This window comes from Orbicella faveolata, unplaced genomic scaffold (genome assembly GCF_042242905.1).
Source record: "Orbicella faveolata isolate gen_17 unplaced genomic scaffold, um_ofav_v1 contig_36, whole genome shotgun sequence".
Taxonomy (NCBI): domain Eukaryota; kingdom Metazoa; phylum Cnidaria; class Anthozoa; order Scleractinia; family Merulinidae; genus Orbicella; species Orbicella faveolata.
The window spans coordinates 12,824,082-12,852,057 of NW_028301565.1; the positions used below are offsets into that span (position 1 = coordinate 12,824,082).

Here is a 27,976-nt window from a genome sequence, read left to right on the forward strand (position 1 = left end):
TACGTAAAAAGCAGTTTGTTTGTCCGTATAATATCAAATTAATTGTCAATTAGACAATCGAGGAGAAATATTTGTCTTGACAAACCAACAGTTTCTTGGAACTAACGTTAAACAAACATATTTAATAATTAAAGAGAATTGATATCGAAAGGACTGATAGAGTTAATTTTTTTTCCCTAAAAAGCTGTTTAATAATAGTTATTTTATGAGTAATCAACTCAAACTGGTTGGATAATAGTGTGAATCCGCAGCCTATATTTGTCTTTTGCGGTAAAAGCTGGAGGGCGTTGTCCTTCAAATAGAGCAAGGCCTGAATGTTTAATGTCAGTTCAGGAGAGTTCTTTGAGCGTTCTGTGGATTTTTCAGCGTGTCATAGCTCACTTCCCGGGCTGACCTGCAATAGAAGCATTATAAAATGAAGATGTAGCTCCATGTTGAACATGACTGAAAATCGACAAAAGTCTGACACAACACATCTTCTTTTACAGCAACTACAAGATATGAAAATGAAGTTGGATTTGAAAGGAACTGTGACATACAAGAACGGAAAAGTGAAGGTAAACAAAGATAAGCCAATCATTAGGTCATATTTGTAGTCTGAGGATCGGATTGGAACTTGAATGTTGGTCACAAGGGTTGGAAAACTTCATTCTGTACACATTTTGCCCTCCCCACCCCTGTGCAATGTCGACAAATCACTTTCATCTAACACAAGTTTGTATTTTACCATTTTCCAACATTGGAAAGGGGGACAGGGGGTTGCTAAAACTTTTTCTGTAGGAATTACGATCGTGATTTCATGTTTTGCGCAATTTCCAACACAATAGACCAATTTCGATATATTAAAATTCAGCCTGAAACAATTGACCGCAGCACGAGGCTCTAGGGGAATAAACCCCACAAATTCTGTAGTTATTCCCCAGAGCCTCGTACTGGGGTCTATTGTTTTAGGCTGAAATTTAATATCTCGAAATTGGTCTATTGTGTTGAAAAATACGCAAAAACAGAAAATCATGATCGTAAAGGGAGACTTCTGGTACAAAGGGAACTATAAGCTCCATTTTAAGAACATCGTTTTTGTTTTCGTAGAACATCGACTTCGCATCGACCACGAGTAAACTGCTCCACGATGGTGTTTTACTGTGGAAAACCAACAAGGGAAAGCTAGTTGGTAATGTAACTTATCTAACATACTTGTTCAACACCAAGGGATAGATTAAAAATCTATTTTGATCGAACGGGCTTATTGTCAAAGGAGGTACGAGAAGAATCGGAGTCTTGTTACTGAGATCGGTAGATGATTAGTCACCTGGTGGAATGGTCTGGCTATGGATTGTTTCTTTTTCATGAGGTGGAACTGACCTGGGGTCTTTTCTATTCAAACAAAACCCGGTACTTTCGAGCACAAGTGGTACGGAAATTTCCTCGACAAATTTCCGGAAAATCCGAAAATTGTTAAATTTCCGAAAAGTGAGCCATTCAACCAAAAATTCCGGAAATTCTGGGACGAAAATCAAATGGAACAGAAATAACCGGTAAGACATTTTCGGAAATATGTGTTTAGCCCGCGAGGTTGTTCTCTTTTCCGGAAATGTTGCATTCGCCGCCACTAGAAATTTCCGAAATGCAAACCGAAATTTTGGCTCGAATGGAGAGTGCCCATAGTTTTGACTTATGTTGATCAATTTCAAATTGCAGAGACCCGAGTGTTGATTATGGAAGACATGCTGGTTTTCCTTCAGGAAAAAGACCAGAAGTACAGTTTGCTTTCATTAGATCAGAAGGTTAGAGAATTTTCCTTATGCGTCAATCGGGTCTTTTTTCAGGGGACTGTTAATTGATCTAAGCTTGACATATACTCTTCATCTATAGGCTCCTATACTCAGGCTTAAAAAGGTGATTGTGCGAGCTGTTGCTACCGACCCGAAGGCCATCTTTCTTGTCAGCACTAGTAGTCAAGGACCAGACATCTACGAGATCGTCTTTGATTCACCCGACGAAATGAAACGGTGAGTGGATTTCCTTGTAGACATGAAACCTCTGTGATACAGAGAAACCTCGCCAATGATAGGTTCGACGACTCTGTTTCTTTGTTTTATGGTACGGGGTTGTAATACATGTGTAGCCTGTGAACAGGCTGTCTAGTCGAGGATGGGGCGAAGACAAAGCGGGAAGAAATAGGATAGAAGAGACGGGAGGAGAGAGGAGGAGAGAGGGGAGGAGAGAGAGAGGAGGGGAGAGAGAGAAGGGGAGAGAGGAAGGGAGAGTGAGGAGGGGAGAGAGGAGGGGAGAGAGAGGAGGGGAGAGAGAGGAGGGGAGAGAGAGGAGGGGAGAGAGGAAGGGAGAGTGAGGAGGGGAGAGAGGAGGGGAGAGAGAGGAGGGGAGAGAGAGGAGGGGAGAGAGAGGAGGGGAGAGAGAGGAGGGGAGAGAGGAAGGGAGAGTGAGGAGGGGAGAGAGGAGGGGAGAGAGAGGAGGGGAGAGAGAGGAGGGGAGAGAGAGGAGGGGAGAGAGAGGAGGGGAGAGAGAGGAGGGGAGAGAGAGGAGGGGAGAGAGGAAGGGAGAGTGAGGAGGGGAGAGAGGAGGGGAGAGAGAGGAGGGGAGAGAGAGGAGGGGAGACGCTCCAACCCTACCCTATTCCCCCCTCGGCCACTTCACTCTCAGCCAGTTGTTTCTTGGCCCTTCCAGTTGGAACTGTTCATAGGCTAATGCATCCGCTATTCCAACAATCAGATAAATAATCAATCAATCAATCAACCAACATACAAAGTTTAATAAAATGAACAAACCTACTGAGTAAACAGTCTTTCTCTAAACAAGGCGCACGAATCTCTACAGAGCTGTTATCAGTATAGAGTGTTTTCACATGACGTAACGGCAGCCATGTTCCAAACCAATCCTGTTGCAGTTGAACTCTTTTCTTATTTTCAAACACTTTCGTTTGTTACGATAAATTTGAATGGCTGCTGAAGCGGAGAAAGAACTGAACTCGTTAGGACTGAGAGGCATCCGTGACATCTGTTTGCTTCAGCCTTCAAACAAACAATACTGTGGTTAACATTACTTGTGTGGTTTGCCTTTAGTTGGATGGCGATTATCCATCAAGCTGTGGCCAACGCCCCTGCGGAGGAAAGTAAGTTGTCTTCTTTGGAAATGTACAGCGACAAGCTAAGAACGCGAGGAAAAAACATGGCCACCCCGCTCTCTTTCTCGTGTAGTCTTGGTTTGTTGGTTGACAATACTTCTGTCAGTCGCAGTGCAACGATACTGCTTGTAATATATAATAAATGATGTTTGCAAGAAGGGCTGTTACGACATTGATTCAGTGCGTTTGATATTCAGCCTCCATTAAAATTATCTTCTGTCTTTTCATGCAGTCCTTCTTCATTGTTTGAGTCAGTATTGTGTTGTTGGCCACATGCAGTTAGCCCTTGCGTGCAAAATCGTTTTCAGGTTCATTAAAGTATTTATGTAAAATGAGTAGGAAATGTCATATTCACTCCAAGTGTTTTTTTTTTCCGTAGACCTGGATGATAGTCTTTTCACCACAGCTGCGGGGGAGAGAAGGAAGATTATTATCCGTAGAGCCAACGTCCTTACTGGTAAGCATTTGCCTTTGCGGCCGGCCACAAAAAAAAAAAAAACGTCTATTTTTTTCATTTCCTGTAATCCTTAAATCGATTAATCAAAAAACAGGAAAAATCTCCAATTCACGGCAATACAGATATTCTTACTTAAGTTTACAAACGCCTGGAGGCAGGCGACCAAAACTTAACGTCTGCAGTTTGCCTTTTATCAGCGAGCAAGATGAACCAGATCCTACGTTATGAGTGGGAACCTAGGCCGGCAGGACGACAGAGAAATATTGTACTCTCTGCCAGATAACAAATCCCTTATTGACCAAACGGGAGGTTGGTGTTGTTATTTGTGTGCGGTAATAATTGAACTCGACTGCGTCTCAGGGCATAACACGGAAAGAAGGACTTCGACCAATATCCATCCATCTTGACATCAATATATTGATCGGTCAGTTTTTTGGTCAGTTATTTGGGGATGCGGAACTTTAACTTTATTCTTTTACGATCTCTACTGAGGTCTAATTTTGAGGCCTTAGCCATGACAAGAAATTTTATCTTTTGTTACAGAGCAAATTCAAAACAAAGAGGTTGAATGCGCGGATAGAGGAAAGCACTTGGCTGAGATGCAGGTATGAGCACTCCACACTTGAAGACACGCACGCACACGCATTCACTCACGCGTTATCACGCAGATGCGTGCTCCTTGTACGCACTTGGGTCTCGAATCTAGTTCCATGGTTTATTCAACGCGGTTACTAATGTTCAATTTTGTTTTTCTTCTTTAAAGGAACTCGTCTGTCAAATTGAAGTCCTGGAAAAGGTTAGTTTTTAAAGTAACGTCACGTTTAAGTGGACTGTTCTTTTTTTCATCATTGCGTTTTTTAGTCAGTTATTTGTGTACTTACCAGTTTTGTTCGTGTTTCATTTCAGTCCAAACTGGATGTTGAACACAGCAAAGAACTGGCAAAGGCTAAGTATGTTGATCAGCTAACATATTTTAAGTAACACATTTAAAAAAAAAATACTTTTTCTACCTACAAGCGATCATTTGATCAGCTCTCTCTGTGGTCTCAAGCATCTAGACTATAGTTTTAGTCAAAGTATTATGTCACTGCAATACTGCCACACCAACCAAGTCGTTTCGAATCTCGTTCCCAGAGCCCATGTGTCTTTTGGTCAGCGCCTGACCAAAAGACACGTGGGCTCTGGGAACGAGATTGCCATGTTTTAAACCAAGGCACGCATGCGCCGTGAAACCGGAACTCCTAAAATCTTGGAGTCTGGAAATTGATTTTTCCAGAGCTCCATGTCTTGGCGCTGACCAAAAGACACGTGGGCTCTGGGAACGAGATTGAGTCGTTTCATCCTGCCGGTACTCATCTTAAGTAACAAGAAAGAGAAAAGCTGAGTTGTTAAGTCACAATTGTCTAGAGTTCGCAGAAAAATACTCATTTGCGACTTCCTTGTCGTTGTTTCACTTCAGGGAGTCCTTAGTAGCCGCTATACAGCAGGTGCAATCCACACTGTCCAGCGAGGAGCCCTCGTCAGAAGAGGCCCAGAGTGATACTCAAGGAAGTTCCTCGTCCCTGGCTTTGCCCGGGGGAGGACCCAAGAGGGCCGAGACTTTCAGCGGTTTTGACACCAAACTAAAACCCGACAACATAAACCGAGCGAGCTCCATGAGAACTGAGAGACCTGGGATGGTATTTCCGTCAAGACAGCTTCCGGGTGCGGTTAGTCCCGTGGTTGGAGCGAGTCCAAAGACTAAACACAAGCGACGTTCCAGTGGGGGAGGAGGCTGGTCGTTTCTGCCCAAAAGCAGCAGTAAGGAGCATATGGAACAGACTGGATCTACAGGTATAAGAATTTGTGGGTGGGGGTGGGGGGGGGGGGGTGGGTCTACGAATCTTTGCTGATTGTCATTATACGTAATTGTTTAGGAAACTGATATTAAGTTTGAGTTATGTGGCTCTGGGTAAAAGCACAGTGATTGAATCGCAGCCAACAAACCAGCCATGACCAGGAAAAAGGAAAAGAAGAAAATTCTTGCTTGACTCAGATTAAGCAGGTTAAGATGTAAGAAAAGAGGGTCAGTCTGGCTGCTGATCAATAATCGCTAGTCATCATTACGCCATGGCAGGGGTAGCACTGTGTCTTATCTCCAGTAGTTGTAATTATGATGTCAATATTCCTTCAGGTGATCTGGCTTCAGACTCGGCATCCTCTTCGCCTACACAAACTCCTACACCCTCACCTCTGCCTGGACAAGAGGTGAGATTTATGTCCTGTTGTTGAAATTATTCTAATGATCCAAGTCCTGTTGTTGAATCAATGTAAGAGATTCAAACTGGTTAACTAAGAGCTAACTAAGCTACCAGCGACTTACAAAGTCATTTAAAACAAGATATATCACTGGCTGCTCCTTGTAAGTGTGAGGCGGTCTGCCATGGTTGCAGCGTTCCTTGGGATTGATCCAGAAAAAGAATAGATCACTGTGAAACGGAAATGTCCAAAATGCCCCTGACCCTAGGAACAAAGGAAGTGCAAATGAAGTAGACCGTATGTAAAATAGAGCTCGGAATTTTTGCAGATTAATCCTTTCGTGTAGGGGTCCAGCCATAATCGCCTTGGTGTTTGTTCCACACAGTGGGTATTGCAAAGGTTTATGCTTTCTAATATACAGATGCACTTCACTGAATACGCTTACGTGTTTGGTCCATATCCAAATTCCAGTAATTCCTCTGATAAACTAGTGTTTTCTTAGTTCTGATGTTGCTAGGAAACGAACGACAGTAATTTTAACAGGACTGGGCTCTCAAGTTTAGCTTGTCGCATATCTTCTGGTAGGGTCACTTTAAATGTCCCTTGATTTGACCACATCTTGTTCACGTTCGCGGATATATTTTTCAACAGGCTGAACCCGGAACGGACAGCGATAGGTAAGCTATTAAAATATAATCATGATCAAGGTTGATGTAACCAGGATGATATGTTTCTTGGCCTTGTTTCGTTTAACGCCAATGAAGACTCTAAACCTGTAGCCTAGCTCTCTTTTCTTTTGTGGGAATGTGATATAGCAAACGACACTTGTTGTAATATAAATGTTGTTTACAAACTCTTCAGTGCTGTCAAAAGTGGTCGATTTAGGCCCGTACGAGGCGACACGTCACCGCCTCAGCAGATTAAAGCTGACCATCAGCACAGCAGGCTCAAACACAACTTGCCTCATTTGTCATCACCCCGTACTCAACGCCATGCGCGCCTGCTTCCTAAAGACGAGGAGGACAAGGAACGAGAACAAAAAGACAAGAGTCCGGGCACAGCGCAAGAAGTTATTTATTTCTGATAGGTAAGGTAGAACCAGCTTGGAATATGGCATGATTTTTTTTTATCAGAAACAGTGTTAGGTTATTCCCTTCAGTCTTGTCAATCGCCATACACCGGGGAATTGCATGGTCATCTCCAACACAGCTGAGCTATAAGCCATCGGAAAGAGGTCAACAGCCAGTTGGTAACGTGGCATTGTTCATTTACCTGTGTTTCGTAGGGAAAAAAGACACAAAAGTATTTCGAAGCATTGATAAACAGGTGTGGTGATATTCAAAGGTTGGGAGTGCGGTGGATACATTCTAACCACAACTGTAGTCGTTTATGCAAAGTAGCGTTCCTTCCTAAAATAATAGTCACAAATTTTGGAGAGAAAGCCTTTTTCATGGTTATTCTCATTTACAGTACACAGCACTTAGTTCTTCTGTTCTAATAAATTCCCTGTTTTATTTGCAGATATGGCTAAGACTAAGACGTTCTTTTTCCCGTTATGAAGATATTCGCATTCAGTAACCTAGACAGATGTAAATAGAAGCGTGCGATCGGAGACAAAATAATGTACTTAAAATGAAATTCTTTTCTATAGTGACTTGGGTAGCATGACAATTATGACAACATAGTAGATCATCATTTTTAATATAACTAAAACACCGACAGTTTGACGACAATAGCTGATTAACCGTTACTCGCTATAGAGCAATCGTAGAACACCATAGGGAAACTTGTTTGAATTAAACAGTAGATAGAAAGTGTGCAAAGATATTTAGCAAAATAGCGCATCATCTTTTTCATGCTCTTTTCAAATCTTTGTAGATTTCGTATACTTTATCCGCGCGTGAAAGAGTGAATAAATCATATTTTTGTACAATTAATTTCTTGAAGTATATTTTTCCTTTCATTTCCTTGTTGGTTTCTGGATCTTTCAGAAAGAAGACGATCGGAACTTATTTCTTTCAGATATCTTAGTTAGCTAAACATAAGTCGCACCTAGGCTCCAGGCCCACGCTGCCGGAACTTATCGTTAAGCGACTAGCACTATCCCTAATCCCCTAGATGGATGCAAGCCGTCTATCGTACGTTTAATACCCCACAACATTTCGTCAAGTTTCTTCAGCAAATTGCCGCCAGCTCTTTGTACCCCTTGGTGGAGAGAGGCGCTGTGAGGGTAAAGTGTCTTGCCTAAGAACACAACACAATGACCCGAGCCCGGGCTTGATTTTGAACCACTTGATCCGGAGTACAACACCATAGGATTTTTTCACTGACCACTTCAGTCCCAAACTCGAATCATCAGGTTTCCTTGATACTTTCAATTGTGGTTATAAACCTGGACCATGTTCAAAACCCAGACAGTTTAAGTTTTCTAACTTTTCATTGAATTTTTCGTTCTGTCTCTCTAATTTTTCTCATGGGAACAGAGTAAGTGTTTATGGACAACACCCTACATGGGGTGACAAAGTCTTTGTTTGACCGCTAATTAGCCGACCTAGCATGTGTGTACACAGCGAGGTGCTTTGGTAAACATTATGTGCGGGTTATTGCGCCGTGCTCCTTTTGAAGTTCACTTTTTTGGTGTGTCATGATTTTGGTTCTTAAGCCTCCGTTAAATTCAGCCCGAATGTAACCGAAACGGAGAGAACGGTGTTTATCCTTGGGAGCAAGGGGGGAAGGGGGGGAGGGGAGGGGATGTGTGGATACGGGTACACCTATGTAATACACGATATTAACTTTGGTCAATTTGTACGACTCTGAGGTAACCTTATTCAAGCCAGAGTTAGGGTGGGGGGAAGGGGGGCTTAGCTTTGGAATAATTGCCTAATTATAAATTGTGTACTTAAGTACGTTTCAACATGTTTTAAACACCTACCCTGCCACATTTAATAAAACGCCAGAGTATTCTTGTCGGTTGTTTCAAGTACTTATTAACGACAGCAAAGGCGTCACTGATATTAATTCAGTAGTGTGACTGGAACAATATCTGGTGTTTTGTTAATGCTAAATGAGACCTCACAGGACACAGCCTAGTGGGTTCTATTTGTCACGCATCCCTTGTTAGTCAAAAAGATTCGGGTTTAGAGGGCCAAAATACAAAACTTAGTCCAAATAGCATTGTCGTTGGCTAGTCAAATCGTGACAGTTTCAGCTACCGTGATGTTGTCCCTCAAGCCGACAGTGACGTACAAGGAAAAAAGCTTCGAAAACTGTAGTACAATATCAACCACACGGGCGCGCACTCTCGATCTCCAGTCCGACTAGTGACGTCATGAAGTCTCTTCCTTGTATTTCCTGGCTTCATATTTCCTTTGCCTGAATATTCCAACCGCAAGGCTGCCTCTTTGTCTAATCCAAGTCGGTATCGTTTTACCTTTTTTCCTTTCCACACCTTTACTCATGCCCACACATTTATCAAAATTTCCTACCATCATTGCCTTTTGAAAGCGATTTTTTTTAATTTGGCCTCATTTTCTCTTGGTTGAAAATGAAGATCGAAATCCGTGAGGTTTCGAGCCGTAGAAATTTTCACTTTTGTCCGCTGTTTTCGTTTTTTAGAATATAGCATTTGAATCTCATTTCGTATGATCAGAGTGATGTCATATACTTAGATATCATCATAACAAAAAAAGAAACTTGTAATGATGTAATTGTCAACAAATGGGAAAGAAGATGAGATTCGCCTGGCCCTAACATGACAGTGTAACTCTTGGCGTGATTTCAATCTGATAGTCACGAGGCACCAGTGGCAGACGATGGCGCCATAAGAACTCTATAAGATGGCTCCAGACAGCTCCAGAGCGAAAATCCCCAAACTGAAAAGGAAGGCATAAGTCGAAGAATCGATCACTTCTGATGACAGATTAATCCCATTTATCAGTTAACACACTGAAAAGTCTTATTTACCCTCTTGAAAAATAAAAGAAGTAACGCCGTAATACAATTAACCCGTCATTTCACATGTCAAGGAAAATAAAGAACTGTACACTGGGTTAAAGAACTGTACACTGTGTGACCAAATCACACGATTCTGCAATACAACCGTCATTTCCGCTTGTTCCATTTCCGGTCTACGAAAAGGAATACCCGCTGTTTCCGGTTGCTGGGTCGCGAATGATCGTGTCTTTTTTGAATGCTACAAGATAGAACGGTTCCTGTTGTAAGACGTCCAAGGCCAAACGATCTCTCAGACAACAAAATCAGCACTCATCTATGCATCTTTAATAAGTCTTGTTTTGACGTGAATACCTGACATTTTTATAAACGGTAGTGGTCTCTTAGCGCTGACGAACAGAAGTAGAAACTGGACTGGCTTTCCTCTGGAAACAGATAAGTTCTAATTTCGTCTGAGATCGACTTTTGTTTTCGACGAAACAATAGAATCGATTGATGTTTTTGTCGTCGGCTATTCTTTGGAACGAACGACTTTAACGCTATTCAAATTAGGATATTATTCCAAACCTTTTATCCCCACAAAACAACTGAATAAATTGTAGCTAATTGTGTTGAGTCAATATACGCCAAGCTATCGCACGACTATAAATAGATTGGTTGTGCTTTTGGAGTGTTTATTAGCTGGAATTTTTGTCCTGATATTTCCTGTTGGCAATTTTCTCGAGAGAATTAACAGGGTTTGCGGTGCATGAAATTGAGCAGAAAAGAAAACATCGTGTCACCCTAGCTGTCATAAACAATATTTAATATTCTCGTCTGTGGGAATTATTTAACAGGCAAATCGGAATTGCTATTTCACATGCAACAATCGAAATGAACATCGCTGAGTGGTCGTCTTGAAAGATCAGTTCCATCGAACAGGTTTAAAACTACGATGATGGAGTAACGACGCAACAGAGCAAGGATCGCCGTAGATCTAAAGAACAAGGTATTATGGTGATTTGAACAAATTTTCAAGAGGGTTACCGGAAATCAGACATTACCAACGATGATTTCAGCGACGCAAGAAGTCGCGGTCACTGTAACTCCTCGAAACAGGGCCAACTTTCGAAGGCTCAAAACTAACAGCATACAAAGTGTAAAGCGATGGGAAAAAGAGAACGAGCTCCTTTACGCCATGATGGAGGACGAAAGCGAGTGGTTAGCCAAGTTATTTCCCGACGTGGTTATCTCTCCGGAGTTTTTCTTCTACGCTTTAGAAGATGGATCGTTACTCTGTCGACTTGCGAACTACATACAAGAGAAAGCGGAGTTGTACTCTCGGGAGCAAAACGTTCCCGTGCCTGGGAGGAAATTTCGCTATCACACCATGAGTAAGTGTGGTAGAGAGATCAAACTATTTCGCTCCCGGGAAAATGTGCAACAGTTTCTCACATGGTGTCGAAGTCACGGTATTCCCGAAGCCATACTGTTCGAATCGAACGATGTGGTGGAGGTTGATGATTACAGAGAGGGCTGCAGAGGTGTAATCATTTGCCTAATGGAGATTGTTAGAAAGACATCAAAGTTTGATCTTGATGAGCTGCCGCAGTTAATTCAAATGGAGAAAGAAATCGAAGAGGACGAGGCACACAGTGATATGGAATTAACTAACGGACAAGGGCAAGTGTTGGACGTGGAGAAAATAAACAACATGACTGAAATTGACAACCTTGAAGTTCAGCAAACAGATCAGCCAGAAATTCAAAGCCCTAGCTCACTGGACTCAGATTCTGGAGTTGACTCCGTGTTTGATCAAGAAGAAGGGGAAAATTCGGCTTCCCGCCTTACGGAATTTTCTGTGGAAGAACCCGAGGAAATAAAGAAAACCACAGCCGTGACAAGAAAACAAACTCCACCGAAACCAAAAGATCAAAAAAGTTCTCCAAAGACTCGGCCAAAGACAAAAGAACTGCCTTCTCTACTGGAGAGCACGGAACCAAAATCCGAATTAGATAAACAGGTAAGTTGTTACGCCTATTTTTCGTTAAATTTCATGTTAACAAAATTTGAAGTACTTCTAATTAACGATGCCATGGATGAAACTTCAAGAAAGTGTTTGCAGAATATTCAGCACAGTTTATTTAGTTAGGAGGGTTAAATTTCATATATACATACTACCAATTGGTGTCACAATATTGAAGAAAAATATTTTTTGAGGCAAGAACTTAAATAAAAATTTAGGAGCACAGTTTTATCAATACTACATATTCATTCATCTGTCCACGAATTATGCAAATATTACTCAACTTATGCCGATGGATTGATAACGGGTAACAACAACATATCACCTTTCGCCTCACGTCTCGTCTTAAATGTGGCATTTTGGCAGGCGAAAACTCCACATTTCTCGGAATAAATTGGATTACGGAAATAATTAGTTGTAAGCTGTAAAAATTGTTCAGCTTTATGCCAGTAATAGGTTTTATATTGATACTAAAATAAAACTAATTTTAGCATCGTGCACTTTTTGGCCAATTAGGAACATCTGTCGCCTGTAAACAGCCGGGAGGCTTTTTACAAAACGGTAAACGAATAGTAGCGTCATATCAAGGTTAAAAGTTCTTTTGGCAAAGTTAATGGCTCTGAAATTAACTTAACCATTTCTGCAATGCACTTTATTTCCCTTCTAGAGAAAATCAATTCAATACCAAAAGAAAAAAAAATCAACGCTGATTTTGAGAAATGGATCTCGCAAAGGCGAAACCTTTTATTGATCCCCATAAAAATGATTTTAACCTTTATGTACATTATAACATGTCCCTGAAACAATTTCTTGTATTTCTTAAAAATGCGACTGTCAAATGATAGCTTTCTAATTAAGAAAATAATTTTATTTGCATGATAACAGTTGAATCCAATATATTGTCGAGAGCATCTATGTTTGAACATAATAACCAAAACGTCAATATTATTTGTACCACCCAAGTGTTAAATCGAGATCCAAAAACGTTTTGAAATTAAATAGGGCATTTAAAATTACCAGGAGAGTTGCCTAAATTATTGGCAGATTATTTCAATATATAGAGATGATCTCCACTTATAGGGGTGGGGTGAGATATGGAGGTAACTTGAGGGAGGGGGAATAATTAACAGAATCCATAGCTTGTGTTTTTACAAAAGATCTATTGGTTACTATGTTACCCTCCTTGGGGGGCTTTTGGTTATTTCCTTATTAAGTTCCACTGAGTCTTTCTCCACCACTCAAAAAATTTTGTTTGTCCTTTAGGTTATCCATGCTTTCTCCTAAACTCCTTTTTTGTCTCAATTATTGATGTAGGTGTGCAAGATTGCTCAAGACTACAACATAAAGATTGTTCATCGTCTAAAAGAAGGGAAATACATAATTCTTGGTCGAGTCATGTTTGTTAGGGTAAGCATTGATACCAGCTATAAATGTCCTGTGATGAACCCTGGGGGCAGTTTGAAAGGTGAAGGGTTGGGGAGATATTGAGTAGTGCCATATACAATTTCAGTCTGAGGAGAAAGACAGAATAAGTCATCAAAATGAAAATTTTAAAATTCTCTGACCATAATGTGCTAAGACAGCTTGATATCAGAGGGAACAGGGGGCTTTTTTGGTAGCGGCAGGGGGGGGGGGGGGAGTTTATAGCAGTTTTACTAATGGTTTTTTTTAACAAAAGGTTCTCTATATTTTGCTGTTTTACTCATTTTGAGAGTAGAACTTTGGTCTTTATAAAATGAGTTCCCATCTCTCTGCTTACCTTTAGAAGGCATAGAAATTAGAATAAAAATATAGCTACTGTTCAATACAACATCTTAGTCTTATTTTCATTACCCATCTATGTGGTAAATATGGACTGGTATATTTACCAGAGTAAGAGGTATTCATCCCTGCCTGTGCACCAAGATGATCATTATGGAGACTGGAACTGTTAAATTCTAGAAAAAAAACGTTTAAGGGTCTTAAAGCACTTTAATCAGTCTCTTGGATATTACATTATTTAACATGTGTGTAGTGTACCCTATTTTACCAGTTTTAGTTTTTTTTTTTATAAATGGGCTGCTATTTAAGGTTCATCAGATAAGGAGGAATAGCAGGTGGAGTGGAGATGGGAAAGAAATTTTGATGCATACTATGTACTTATTTTCTCTCTAGTTTCCCAGCTCCCATTTGCGCCATATGGTCTGCAGAACACAGGGCACACAGTTTTTTTTATCATGCTTTGATCTATAGATATTGTTACTTTTTAATATCTGTATATCCACTGTAGATGCTGAATGATCACATGTTGGTACGTATTGGTGGAGGATGGGACACATTGGAGCATTACCTCATGACCCATGTACCCTCTAAACAAGGTACCTGAGCCAAATAAAATCATAATATTTATTAATCTTGAATTTATTTTTCGCAAATATTGCCACTGATTATAATTAGGTCAATCTTTCCTTGAGAGCAAGTGACTCTCCGTTGAAAATTCAATATAGGTCTTGAACTCGACTGAACAAAAAAAAAATCATTTTTCTCACAAAAAAATTGCACGTATATATGGTTGGATTACCCCATAAACAGAGTTTCCACCTCGGAACTCTGCTCACAGGCTGTGAATGAAGGGGGTGGGCGAGAATCGCCATGAAATAAATACGTTGTGGGAGCCACATTTTTTCGTTTTAATTTTATACTTTAACGCTTACTATACGAACATCTCTAATTAGTTAGGAATCATTACTTAACACAAGTGCAATCAATAACCTGCTCTTCATCTAAAGCTTATATTATGAAGCAGAAAATTGTTCCGATGCTGCTCATCACAGTGAATTTCCAAATGGATTTTAACGTTTTTTTTTTCTTTTTTGCTCGCTTGAAGTGAACAGAAACGGGTGCGACAATATCTCGACTTTTGTGTGATCAATCCGATCGTTCAGAAAATCAATACAATTTGTATAGTGCCAGGCACAGTACATTGTACTTGCATGATTTGGCTGACTCATTTTTTATCGATATTGAACATGGATTAAAATATAATGCACAGCGTCACAGAAGAAAAAAATTAGAATTTGCAGTTCTCTTTACCTCAGCAACTTTTATAAACAGAATGACAGGTGACGAAGTTATGTAGCCTAACTTACCTTCTTTTAGTTCTTTCCATCAAAGATCGAAACAGCGTGGGAATATATCTTTCCAGACCCACAGCGACGCGTTTGGAAGAAAAATGCAACAGTAGAACTTCCACGATGTCTGCTAGCGAAGGAGAAAAAGTTGGAAGTTAAATATGTTTTTTTAAGCTCTAAAACTTGGCTGGCAAGCTTCCGATGAAAATATTGTAATTTGCATACAGCTGATCTGGACATTATTTTGACAGCTTTTGTCATTCTGATGTTTTGATTGGTCGAAATCCACAACACGCCCTTGGGCTATCAATATTTCTTCTTTGACTCGCCCAAGATTGTTTCGAGTAGATCGATCGTAATAAGAGAAGTTCTGTTTTATTTGCGAGGTTGTATATCGGTTGGAGTCGTCTGACTCTCGGTTTCTTCATCTTTCTGCCGCATGGTTCCTGACCAGTCTTTCTCAGTACATCATCCTTGAAGGTAAAACATTATTAGTCAAGATTTTTTTTTGTTTTCTTTACGCTTTATTAATCGGCGCTCTCCGTCTCAGATGTTTTTCATGTCAGGGATTTTCGCTGAGGTAAACGAAGCTGAAATGTTGTGAAAGATTAAGTCAGATAGTTAAGTTTCTCTGTGGTTGGGTTGGACCTCGTATAGAGGAACGTTGATTGATTTTATAATTCTTTCGAACTACATAAACTTGAGGTTTTGCTTGTTATCCTTGAATGCTAATCTAAAAACATGCCAATCGCCATTTGTAAGAGTCATCCTGCTGTGATCGCAATATCGCTCGAGTCATGTAACGTTCACGGACACGAATGACTTGTCCGTTTTAAAAGCATAATCTCAGTCTGAAATCAACTGGCTCTGAATCTGGTCACGATGATTGTAGATGCTTCTCTTACGCTTCCATTCTTAGCGCGTGGAAGAAGTTCGAATCGCGCTTCGACGCACGAGACAAAATAATAAAGTGAAAGTGGAAGGCGTGAAATCGCCAATGCCGTAATTTTCTATTCATCAGCGCGTGCAAATTTTCACGCAGACTTCCTTTCAGACGTTCTGTTAGCTGTAGTGAATGCTGTTTTACTGTATGAAGGAAGTACGATCTCATAATTGTGCTCTTCTGAATTCTTTGAGCGTAGTTTTGTAATATGTCGCACCACCAGCCGAGAATAAAACAAACCCATGTGCATGTAGATACTAAAGTACATCGCATAATCACACCTCAACACGCGATGGAGAAAGAACCTCATTAAAAAATAACTGCTAAGTTATTTATGCTCCTAATACATTTTCAGTTTGAAATACTGTAACTTGCATTGGAATGCGTACTATAACTATTGCCCTCTTCTGTGGTAAACAATATACCCTGTCGTATTTGTTTTGCAATGTAATTTGTAATTACAATATCAAGCCTGTCAACCATAATTTGAAATGTGTTATTAACTTTGCGTGATATATTTTTCAGATTTCTCGACTGATTTCTGTAAGATTGTTTAACATTAACTTGGCACCAAATTGACCTCAAATGAAAATGTTTTCATCATAATGTCATTTTAAGTCTGAAAGGTTTTTGGTATATAATTAATTTTATATTGCAGTTTATTAAGTATTTTCAGCCAGAGAAAAATAGTGTCTGATTTTACACATGCAGAATATATTTAAGGGTAATCTTAAGGCTGTTGAATAAGTCTATAAGAGGCTGCAGTCAATGTTTATTGAGACTGGGCAAATAACCACACCCAGATGGGACATAGTTTTCAGCTAATAATTGAAATGTCTCTAAGTTTAATTTTCCCATAGATATTCTCAAGGGGAGTGTGGAAACAATTTGTTGTCAATCCCAGCTCCAAATAATTATTACAATTGAAACAAAAACAGCATTCAAAATAATACTGAAAATTCATCCAAGTTATTTTAAAAAAACCACAAGTGACCCAATCGTAAATTAGTCTCACAGGTGCTGTGGAGGTTTGAAAAACGTTTGGAAAATGTTTTTCCCAACAACCAATCACTTTTTTTGTCCTGAAGTTATATGCAGTTATAGCATAGTTAATTTCTATTACAGGGGCAAAGACAGAAGTTAAAAGTAAGCTTAGCAAATGCATGTTACAGCATTGATAATATCAGGCCTTAAATGAGGTTGAACACTGGATATTCATGTGTAGAAGTGCTGGGTTTTCTTAAAGAACGGAGTTGGCAAGCTCTTGGCAAAACTGATGCTGTAGTAAGGCCACTGTTACCATCATGTTGGATGGCCATACTAGATATGATATAAATGGAATTTTCTATCTTGTTTTGTAAAGTGTTTAGACTCAACTAAGTTTCATTCTTTTTTTCTTTAAGGGTGAAGATATAAAAAATAATAGGCCTTATACATGCCATGTTCAGACTAGCTAATTTCACCACCAAGTCTTGCTTTGAAAATGCAAATTATAAATTGTCTCATTAACAAATTCCCAAACCTGCTAACATGAAAAAAAAAAAAAAAAAAAAAAAAAAAAAAAAATATATATATATATATATATATATATACACACACACATGAAATCACACAGAGGAGGCCTCATTGGTAGGGGGGCCTGAGTATTTCAGATCCTGTAAATTTTTGGCCTTAGTATCCTGTATCGGGATAATTTAATCTTTCAAAAGCTAAAAAGATTTTTACTAGATATCCTGGGTTATCTGCTCCAAGTATCCCACGTCTCATTAATCTTTCTCCCAAATATAAGGGGCACCCAACGACCGTTTTCTCTCAAATGCTTTTAAACGCTGTTTTAGGCTATCTGGAATACTTTTAAAGCTCTGTGTGTTAATTTTAGGTTGCGCTAAAAAATTTTTTTATCTGTTCGGTTATTCTAGGGGAACTTGAGTATTCTTGAATTTATTAGGGCTTTTTTGTCCATTCCCCGAAAACCTTAGGTCTTATCGCCTTTCCGAAAATGATAGCTGACCTTTTTTCGGTACCCAAAGCAACATTTTTTATAATTTGAAAACAACAGACATTAAATTTCTCATATCACGAAAGTTCGAGGTGACAATTCTCTTCAGAAAATCAGAGGGGATTAAACGCCTTCTGAACAGAAAATTTACCGAAACGATCCGTTGGGTGCCCCTGAAATGTGATGTATCCAGGTACATTTTTTTACCTGAATATCCCATCCCAAAAATAGGGCCTCATGAGGGTGCAAGAGCTGTGAGAAAAGTTTGTGCAATTAAGACTTAGGGGTGAATTTTTCAGCTTGGGATGTGATCTTGCTTAAGACCTATTTACACTGAGTTCAATTTTAGCCAAAAGCCATCATTAAAACAGTAGCCTAAGGCTCATTATTATTATTCTCATTGTCTTTGCTGTATTTGTGGTAACTGACAGAGATTTTCCTTACACCTTCACTGTACTGTGTGGGCTGGTGACTTAGTTCAGGAATAATTATTCTTGGTGTTGTTTAGAAAAAACGTTTTAATTCAAAGTTATTTCAGATGCCCTATTTACAATTTTAATGAGAGGTGGTAATTTGAGTAATTGCAAGTTATCAAACTACTCTTTTGCCACTGAGTGAAGGACACTATTTTCTTGGTTAAATGCCAACATTTGTCAGCTGAATCCAGTATAATATAAGGTTTTTTTTGATGTGTTCTAGTTGTAAAACGTAGTTTCAGCCGGTTCCCTAGTACAAAAGTTGTTAATTACCACCAGTGACTATATGTTATGTCTAGGCCAATATCGTTAGTATAGTATACCTAATTTGAAATCAAGAAACGCCCTGAATTGGAGGTTTGCCTGCGCTTATTATAATAATTGAATTTTATAACTTTTCTCGTTTTCGTTTTGTTTTGGCATTGTATGTGTTTTCCTCTATAGTCCTTACAGCTGACCAGTTTGTTTTGGTATTTTCACGATTTGATCTCCCAAGGAAATTAGACGCAAGAAGACTTTAATTGCTCTAAATTTAAACATCATTGCGTGGTTCAGTTAAAACTCCGCGTGATATTTTGTTTACGGTCGCATTTGTTCCTTTGTGTGTCAGAGAATAGAACGGCGAGGTAAAAGTGATAGCATGCGGTTTTTAATAAAATCCGGGAGTTGTGTGTTACTTTGCGGTAGTTTCACTTGTTTCACAAAACAGCTCTGTAATTGTTGCCATCAGATCGTTAGCACTATGTTGACCGACAACAGCGATTATTAAGATTCGGTTTGTTTTTTGCAGGTCTTGACAATCCAAGTGTGCCAAGTTCTCAAGCTCTTGCCAGTCCACGAAACTCTATATCGGCAGGCAGCGGCAACAGAAACAGTCTGTTCGAAAAGGTCAAAAAGAAAGAGCAAATTGGAATTATCAGAGGTAAATAATTCCCGTAATGCACCCATCGCGCGAGCCGCAAGAATTTCCCTTGTCAGCTTTTCACTATTACTATTGTGCGACGCGGCCTTTGAGAAAGGTACATATTTGATGGCAATCGCTTTTTTGTCAGGGTGTATTAATATTTAATTTTTTCCGTCTCTAGACTCGCCAGTTTATTCCTCACAAGGAAGCTTGAGCCAGCTATCGGCAGCTCAATCCACGCCAAAGAAAAAGCTGTCCCTGGTTGAGAGCGACGAGAAGGACATCACAGACGCGATTCGTAAAATCGAGTCTTCCGTGTCACAGAATTTAGCTACAAGACCCGCCAGCTTCACTAGCAAGACTTTCCACCAGCTTAAAAGTCGCTTTGACAAGGGAATATTTGGCTCGAGTAGGAGAACCTCATCTCCAGATATTTCGGTGAAAGGCAAGAAAATTTCAAGGCGTTTGAGCGACACTTGTACCATGGCGGACATCGCTTCATCTCTTGCATTTGACGGAGGAGTGAACGAAGATCAACAGGAAGCTTCCAATGCTAATAACAATGATTCGGACTTGAAGCAAACCCAGTCCAGAGAAACTGAAGAATTGTTAGTGGGAAAGTCCGCGGCCCCAAGCGAAGACTTGCTAGGGAACGTAACTTTGCAAAAAGACCTTTCACAACCTATCGTTTCGGACGATGTTGACGGATCCGGGCCCAGCGACGATTTTCCCTCTATGCATCACGTAAATGGTTCTAATTGGACTGAGGATTCGCAAAGTGGTCCGATGAATGGGACCGAAAATTACCAAGCTGCGCCTCATGGGGAGAATCTTATAGATATCTCGTCGTTTGATCCTTTTGCTACAGCACCAGACCAGGACGAACTGATTTCGATCGATACTAGTACACCGGAAAAAGTCGAGGAGCAGCCGAAGACCACCGACGGGTTTGAACAAATTTCATCTGAGCCAGACGAAACTGAGGTTGCATCTACACCTCGGATTGACCTGGGAGACTTACTAGCGGACTCACAATCGGCGGAAACAAAGACAGAAGAAATTACGGTCGAGTCTTCACCTCCGGTTATTCTGGAGGACTTGATACCGGACAAAGAATTGGGTGAGTCTACAGAAGCTCGGATGGAAGACAGTTTGATCGAGTCTCCGCACACGACGGCTGAAGAACACACAATGCCTGAAGCACAGTTGCCTGAAGTTGCAGAAGGAGATGTTACGAACTCCTTTGAAGAAATCCACACGGCAGAAGAAGTAAAACGCGACGAAACTGTCCTGAATGACAACTTACAAGAAGTCCCGTCCATTGCGGTAGATCCTGCTTTGGAATCTGAGTTGGATTCTCCAAAACTTGGGCAAGAAGCTGCCAAAGTCGAAGAGCCCATTCCCAGTGAGGAACCTCTGGTCGACTTGGAAGGAGAAAGTAATGAAGCTTCTCGTGTGTGTGACGAGACAACCACGCAGGAACAAAGCTCGGAAGAAATTGTTACAATAGTCGAGAGCGTTTCAGTGGAGGTGGACGAGGGGAAGGAGGAAGCTAAGTCCGTGGAAGAAGAGTTCAAGCCTGTACAGGATGAAGCCGAGCCCTTACGGGAAGAAGCTAAGACTAAAGAGGAAGACGCCAAGCCCGTAGAGGATGAAGCCAAACCTGTTGAGGAAGAGGCCAAGCCTGTAGAAGATGAAGCCAAACTTGTTGAAGAAGAGGGCAAGCCTGTAGAGGATGAAGCCGAGCCCTTAGAGGAAGAAGCCAAGACTAGAGAGGAAGAAGCCAAGCCTGTAGAGGATGAAGCCAAACCTGTTGAGAAAGAGGCCAAGCCTGTAGAAGATGAAGCCAAACTTGTTGAAGAAGAGGCTAAGCCTGTAGAGGATGAAGCCAAACCAGTTGAAGACGAGGCCAAGCCTGTAGAGGATGAAGCCAAACTTGTTGAGGAAGAGGCCAAGCCTGTAGAGCATGAAGCCAAGCTTGTTGAGGAAGAAGCCAAGCCTGCGGAGGTTGAACCTAAGCTTGTTGAAGAACAGGCCAAGCCTGAAGAGACAGAGGTGAAGTTTGTGGAGGAAGAAGTTAAGTCAGTAGAGACAGAAGTTAAGCCTGCGGAGACAGAAGCCAAGCCTGCAGAAACAGTAAAGCCTTCGAAAGGCGAGGCTCTTAAAACGGAGAAACACGCTCAAAAAGGTACAAAAACAAAACCTCATTCAGCTACCGCAACGACGAAGTCTCCCCCTAAAGCAGCCCCGGCGGCAAAACCAACTGCAACGAAGAAACCAACAGGACCTGCAAGCACGTCATCATCTACGAAGGCGCCCTCCACTTTAGCGACGAAAAGAGACATCAAACCTCCAGCTACCAAGGCTTCTTTTGCTGCTAAAGCCCCAGCCACGAAGACGACAACTTCAACGGTTCCTGGTGTTAAGAAGCCCGCAGCTAAAACCACAGCGGCGAAGGCAGACCAGGAAAAGAAACCAGAGAGGCCCAAGAGTGCTGCGACAGCTCGCCCCCCGATGAAATCAGCGGCTACCAGTACTACGGGCACGGCTCGACCTGCTAGTGCGGTTACAAAGAAACCTCCTGCTTCTACCTCGAAACCAGGTAGCGCTAAGGTCCCAGGTAAAGACGTGAAGGATGCTGGTCCACCGAAAAGTGCGCCAAAGACGACAACTTCCAGACCAACTTCTGCCAAACCAACGCCTTTGAAAACAAGCGCACCTGCAACGAAACCCGCTGCTGCAAAACCAAGCCGACCTCAGAGTGCAAAGCCTGGCGACAAAACAGACGGTGCCGCTAAGCAACCTACTTCACGACCGCAAAGTGCGAAACCAAAACCAACCACTACAACAACGACCGTGAAAAAGACGACCTCTTCAACTAAGAGTGGTGTCGCTCCTGTGAAGACTGCTACCACCAGAACGGTGACTCAAGTGAAGAGCGGTGATAAGAAAACTACTACGACCACCACTAAGAAAGAAACCACGAGGCCATCTTCGGCTGCTAAGAATGCTACCGGTGCCAAATCCACGGTGACTGGCCCAAAATCGGCAAAGCCTAGCGGGAAACCGAACGCTGGGACTCCAACCGGGAAACCGTCTGCGAAAGCTGCTCCCAAGAAAAAGGCGGAACAACCAACGAAAGAAAAGGAGACGAAGGAGGACGAGAAACCGGCATCTCAGCCAGGAACCGCTGACGAACCCACTATTCCGACCAACGAGAAGCATTCTGAAGTTGTCGAGATTATCCCTGACGAGAAACCTGCTGAAGTTGTCGAATCGGTTTCAGAAGGAAGTCCAGTCGAAACAAGCCCCGAAGAGAAATCGATTGAATTAAACCCCGAATCAGCTCCAGCCGAACAAGATGCCGGGACAGTTGAAGTTCCTCTGGAAGGCGTAGAACAATCAAATGTCGTCACACAGATCGTCACGTCCCAAACGACGACTATCATCGCTGATGGCGAAGAACAATCGATTACTACAATGGAAGAAACTACATTTGAACAGACTGTGGGAGAAAGTTGAAAGTACTGTTTGTCTAGAACTTTGAATTAATCCAAAGACCGGAAAAATGGCTAGTATAGGGTTAATCTAGACGAGCGAATTCTAATTCAAAGCAAGATCGGTTCCCCTGTAGGAAGAAATTATGAAGTGCTTAGAGAGAAAAGGAGGAAGAAGTCATATGCAAACTAGTGCACATGCTTTAATGTCAGTTCAAATAATGAAGCTCTTAAGCTTAAAACGAAGTTTTGATTTTTGCACGTGACCCCAAAGAAGTTCCCTTCAATTCGATTTCCTTGAGAAAATATTTTTTAGTGTGGTAACCCCGACAAAGGGTCATAGGGGTGAGTGAGAAAGAGTCTTCTTTCAACCGCGTGACTTGTTGTGAAAACGGGGAAGGCGCTGAAGGCAGACAACTAGAAATTAGTAAAGGTGCAAAACAGGCGTAAAATTTCCTAAAGCAGTTTTTTCATTACCCAATGAGGTGGAAAGGTCATCTGTAATTTCACACCCTCGCTATTTATATTGAGTGTTTTCCTTATACCCAGTCTACCTCGCAGCCGTTAAGTTGGGTCGTCATTCGACGCCTACCGTGAGCATTTCTTCGCAACACGGTAGTTGCTTTAGGTGAAAGATTACTTGTCACGGTCAGGAGTTTAAAATGTCCTTATTTACAGAAAGATTTACACAACTTCGTTAAACTTAAGCCATGGTAGGTCATCTAAGTATACCGTAAAAAGGAGATATTTCACACAGGAGAACATTTATTGTCTGCGTGCTTTCTCTGCAGCCAAAGAAAGTGTTCATAGTCTTTGTGCTTTGGGTGTTTCTGTATAAATTAAATGTCTTCCTCTATTGAATTATTGAATTGACACTATTTAAGAACACTTTTCCAATCCATTGAAACAACTTTGTCACCCGGTCATTATCTAAGAGAGTTCTCAGAATCTAACCTTGTGAACACGTTTCAAGAAAAAGTAAGCTAAAATGTAGAAGTGAGGTATTTTGCGTTTTTTGTAAATAAGGGAAAAAGAAGAAAACAAGATTTCGTAAAATGATTAGAGAAAATAAAAAGTTAATTTAGACAGTTCTCTTCAGGTTCCTTGCTTTTTTTCTGCTTCATTTTCCTCTCTATCCAGCACGGAAGAGAAGGTGCGAAGGCGTTGCTTCAGATCTTCATCTCTCGACTTACCAGGACTGGTCCGTACCACGTGACCCCAAACGTAACATAATTTCGCGAGCAAATTTGGTGTTACTGTTGATTGGCTGTTGTGTTTTGATGGACTATCTGGATATTAATTATTGAAAATTTTGATGAGAAGTTGTGGTACATGGCTGGTTTGAACGCTCAGACTAAGTGCTGTGTTGATCCAGAACTTCCAATTTCTAAGTATTACTTCAAACTTCACAGTTGAGAAAAGGCCCTCTTTGTGTGTTTCCAATTGCATGATGTGCGTTACCAGTAGATACTCCCGTAAATTTCGGGTAGATGTGTGCCGCGAATGGTTTTTAACAAGGGACAGCCCTATAAAAGGCATAGCTCCTTCCCCATCCGCTCCCGCCTTTGTCACGCAATCTTTGTTTCGTTGTCCTAATCAAAGGAAACGCAAATTTAGAGCCTATGTAAGGCACAAACCCGAAAAATGACACCCTGTCCAAGGAGAAAAAAGTAAGAATGGCTTGAGCGATTCAACCTTATTTCGTTTCTGTAACATTGAAGTTAAGCATCAAACGTATAATTTATTTTTCGTTTAGCTGGGCATTTATGCACTGGAATTTCTGCTGGTACATTCAGGTATCCTATCTATGGATCACACTAGGAGCACAATGCCAACAGGGGAAAAAATGATATCCTATTAAAGATCGGGAACCTCAAAAACCATACCCTATCACGCGGCACATACCTATCTAGCCAATATATGGGAATTCACCCCCCCCCCCCCCGGTGCGTTACCACTCGAATGTTGTTCATTTCCGTTAAGCTGGTGTGCGTTACCACCTGAATGGTGTGTCTTGTGGATTGGTTCCTCTTAGTCTCAATGCCAAGTCTGTTGGTGAACTATCTGGTATTGCATAAGGACCGGAAGTAAGGGCTTGGTACTGGCTATCGTCATCCTCCCTTCCGGTCAAGACCACGTCACGCAGTTCCGGAAACTCGTGAAACGGGAGGTAGGCTTCACCATAGGGTAAACCTGCGTCCTTCCTCATGGTGGTCGTTTCAAATGAGGTTTCATGTTCTTCCCAGTGTCTGTCGCATGCACAACACAGAAAATTCGAGAAAAATTTGGAGCATCCGCAGCCTCGGACCCGGCATGTCCGGAGTCCGGTAGGTTGATGCTCTTCATGGGTATGTTTACACTTACACTTGGCTCGCCAGATGCTCGGATCATATCCCGGGCGGCGTTGGAACCAAAATTCACCTGCTTCTTCGGGACGGGACGGGATGAAGGCGAAAGCTTTACACTCGCAGCGTGTCACACCACAAGGGACCATCACGCTTTTTCCAGTGTAACTCGCATGATCACTCAATACATGACCACAGAAACACTTCGAACTTTTACAGACACGAATACAATCATGTTGAAACTCGGAACACCTCCAACCTATATACACTCCACTCTGAATGGCATCTATCGCCGCCTCGCGTTCGGGATCAAACAGCTTCTTGACTCTCGGTGCAAAATCATCGCCGTTCATAGCTCTAGCTACTGGCAGTAACTCTGGTTTAGAAGCGGGGATGATTGGACGCATGGTATAACCTTTAGGTGCCAACATACCCTTCGATTTCGGAACTACAGCTCTTTGTGGCTTCTGCTGCTCTGCAGCCTGCTGCTGCGATGGTCGCCCACGTCTTGGATTCAACTTCGGTGATTTCTGAACTGCGCTGGTTCTTGGCTTGATACCCGGTATACCCGAGTATCTTGAATATCGATTACCAGCTACCGGACTGCGCTCCCTCTGAATTAACGATTTACTTTCCTCAGAGGAGCCTCTCGTCTCAAGGGTAAGATTGCTGAGCGTCTTCTCGAGAGGATCGCTTGGAGAAGCGGATTTAGACTTTTTGTTTTGTTTCAGTCGCGACGTTTCTGCGTACGCCATTTTGAGTAGCAACAAGGGCACGCGCGCAAGCAATCCATGATGGTCAGCGCGATTGTTAGACACATCATGCCGCTTACATGGAGAGTAAATTTTGGCTAGTCACGCATCAGGTTGCATCGAGACGCCACAGCTGACTATAAACTTAGAAGTACAGTCTTGTCCAGTCTCGGGAATCCTCGTTGAAAATGGGTGGAATGCATTTTGACTAGCGATGTATTAAACTGTATTACAATTACGACCAGGTAAACTGTGATATTCAAACACGCCTGTTGTGACTTTAGCTTAAAAATACCAATGTTGGATGTAAATATTTTTCACAGGAGTCGCAATCTTCCTTTCTTTGACATGTTTGTGGTTTTTCGAATGTTATCTCCATCTAAGTAGTTCCAACAAAAGGGCTAGTTTTGATATATACCACAAGAAGTTCATTTCGTGCTTGCAGACTATTTTTTAAAATAATAATAATGCTCTCGTGTAACGTTTCTCTCAGCCTTTTGAAACAGTTTGCGTGACTGCTTTCAACACATGCGGACACATGGTACAGACGCAGACAAAATTAAGCTTAAATTTATGAAAATCAAAATGAATACTGCATAGTGCCTTGAACTAGAAAGATAAACTAAATTTGGGGGCTGTAATATGTCTAATATGTCAGACCAAGTAACCAACATTTCAGCATTAAGTACTGCCTTTTTCCGGTTTTAAAGTGCCACTGAAACGAAATTTTCGTAGTCTCTTTTTTTATCCCAATCTATAGTTTCAAACGTGCTTAAAGTAATGGTGAACTTTATTTCTGCCATATCCTAACGAAAAGTGCTTTTTTTAGATGTTGAAATCGACTTTTTGGAACAAAACTGTGTACGGGCTCTGGAACCGAGTTTAAGGACCTTGTGACGTCACTGGTTGTATTCACGCAAGAAGCGCTATAGATTCTCTCTTGTTTTCATTTGAGTTATTCAAGTTTATTCTTCATATTGTCGATACCTACTAGTTTTCTACCTTGTAATTTCTGTCCAGCCTCGACAGGAAATACACATCATAAACGTTGGAGGGCGCTAGAGAGTGTAGATTCACCAGAATAAATGCTACAGATTATAACAGCTCAGTATACTTTTCGAACATCTTGAGTACTCGATTGGAGATTTCGAAGACGAGTGTGGCAACTTTTATATCACGTCCTGAAGCCTAAACACGATATTTCGTCGTCCGTTTTCAGCCTGGTTCTGAAATTTGGATTCTCACGTTTATCTAAGGTCTATTAACAAGGTTCGAATATATCTCGGCAACTTTACTGCATTAAAAGCCGTAAGCGCATCAGCCATCCGCACAATCACGAAATTATTAACGGTCCACCATCTTTGAGTCGAGTACTTCTTTGCACACTGAGGGCACCTTTTTATGATACTAATAAGTGAGAGTTCTTGTGGTAGACAAAATGTATCTTTGAAAATTGTGATCCGCAGCAGGGTTTGCTTTATCGCCGCATACGTATCAGTGTAAACAAAGCGGGAATTTCGCTTCTCTTTTACACGTATCTCCCAATTGCAATATTTCACGGCCGATGGATTACTTTGAGTTCTTTAGCACATACTTATGTCTATGATCTTCATTTAATAATATCCAAGTTCAAAACAATTCGTTAAAACGTCACTAGTTTACACTCCTTTCGAAGGTTCATTAAACAGAATTTGAACTAATTTGCATATATGACCTTTCGCCGCCGACATTGTCACGCTTTCTCTCGTTTCCTGAAAACATACCTGTAGGGTCATGGCAGCTTAGTTTACCTTTATAGCTTAAATTCGCTCCCTCATATAAAAGGAGAGGGTTTCTTAAATCGTTGCTGTTGTGATAACTTGTAGGATGTAGCAGATACAACTGGACTAAAGGTCACTGTGGCACAATCTCGTCCGCCGTGAAACTCACAAAGCGTCCGGTTTCCACGAAGCGAAGCAACTCGAAAACTCGAAGCGTTGTTGCTGCGATTCGTGCCGCAGCAGTCCGGATAATATTTTCAAAAGCCGCTTTCTCTTGTTTTCATGTCTTTTTTACTTTATGAGTGTAGATATTGTTTAATTGAGTGCTGGCATTTCACCAAGAGTCCCGATCATTGTGCGATCTAAGAACTCCCACTCGTTTGCTTGCTTACATAAA

The 27,976-nt window shown here is 41.3% G+C and overlaps 3 protein-coding genes and 1 long non-coding RNA gene across 10 annotated transcripts in view; 2 read left to right on the forward strand and 2 right to left on the reverse strand.

Moving 5' to 3' along the window:
- Positions 1 to 7,774, forward strand: part of LOC110064217 (rho guanine nucleotide exchange factor 28-like) — a 32,897-nt gene extending 25,123 nt beyond the window's left edge. For all 5 annotated transcript variants that reach the window (XM_020771225.2, XM_020771226.2, XM_020771227.2 and 2 more), the window contains 14 exons: positions 489 to 557; positions 1,090 to 1,171; positions 1,699 to 1,784; positions 1,873 to 2,009; positions 3,081 to 3,130; positions 3,522 to 3,599; positions 4,143 to 4,204; positions 4,363 to 4,395; positions 4,506 to 4,549; positions 5,059 to 5,432; positions 5,773 to 5,846; positions 6,489 to 6,514; positions 6,699 to 6,924; positions 7,359 to 7,774. In XM_020771225.2, the coding sequence (XP_020626884.2) occupies positions 489 to 557; positions 1,090 to 1,171; positions 1,699 to 1,784; positions 1,873 to 2,009; positions 3,081 to 3,130; positions 3,522 to 3,599; positions 4,143 to 4,204; positions 4,363 to 4,395; positions 4,506 to 4,549; positions 5,059 to 5,432; positions 5,773 to 5,846; positions 6,489 to 6,514; positions 6,699 to 6,921 (1,338 nt within the window). In that variant the 3' untranslated portion in view covers positions 6,922 to 6,924; positions 7,359 to 7,774. The remainder of the gene's footprint in view (positions 1 to 488; positions 558 to 1,089; positions 1,172 to 1,698; positions 1,785 to 1,872; positions 2,010 to 3,080; positions 3,131 to 3,521; positions 3,600 to 4,142; positions 4,205 to 4,362; positions 4,396 to 4,505; positions 4,550 to 5,058; positions 5,433 to 5,772; positions 5,847 to 6,488; positions 6,515 to 6,698; positions 6,925 to 7,358) is intronic.
- Positions 1 to 15,812, reverse strand: LOC149102316 (uncharacterized). Of its 3 annotated transcripts, none has more exons than XR_016202485.1 (3): positions 14,922 to 15,812; positions 13,662 to 13,730; positions 1 to 394 (listed from the first exon to the last, which is right to left on the reverse strand). It is a non-coding gene; the product is annotated as an uncharacterized LOC149102316 (long non-coding RNA). The 3 variants fall into 3 exon arrangements; XR_016202483.1 differs by lacking the exon at positions 1 to 394 and adding an exon at positions 2,751 to 7,109; XR_016202484.1 differs by lacking the exon at positions 1 to 394 and adding an exon at positions 3,289 to 9,709.
- Positions 10,041 to 23,810, forward strand: LOC110064218 (uncharacterized). The gene is made up of 5 exons (XM_020771230.2): positions 10,041 to 11,790; positions 13,108 to 13,200; positions 14,063 to 14,150; positions 19,112 to 19,243; positions 19,407 to 23,810. Exons 1-5 carry the CDS (start codon positions 10,837 to 10,839, stop codon positions 22,745 to 22,747), a joined length of 4,608 nt encoding a protein of 1,535 aa, XP_020626889.2. The 5' UTR covers positions 10,041 to 10,836; the 3' UTR covers positions 22,748 to 23,810.
- On the reverse strand, positions 23,372 to 25,854 carry LOC110064284 (protein FAM221B-like). Its single transcript, XM_020771320.2, has one exon. The coding sequence runs from the start codon at positions 25,820 to 25,822 to the stop codon at positions 24,716 to 24,718; it is 1,107 nt and encodes a 368-aa protein (XP_020626979.1). The 5' UTR covers positions 25,823 to 25,854; the 3' UTR covers positions 23,372 to 24,715.
- Positions 25,855 to 27,976: the final 2,122 nt, after the last annotated feature.

Excerpts from the sequence above, each read along its gene's own strand:
- LOC110064284 (XM_020771320.2), bottom strand. The coding sequence starts at position 25,822 with ATGGCGTACGCAGAAACGTCGCGACTGAAACAAAACAAAAAGTCTAAA.
- LOC110064218 (XM_020771230.2), top strand. The coding sequence starts at position 10,837 with ATGATTTCAGCGACGCAAGAAGTCGCGGTCACTGTAACTCCTCGAAAC. Across the intron at positions 13,201-14,062 it reads GTCGAGTCATGTTTGTTAGG|ATGCTGAATGATCACATGTT; the intron begins GTAAGCATTGAT and ends TATCCACTGTAG. Across the intron at positions 14,151-19,111 it reads CCATGTACCCTCTAAACAAG|GTCTTGACAATCCAAGTGTG; the intron begins GTACCTGAGCCA and ends TGTTTTTTGCAG.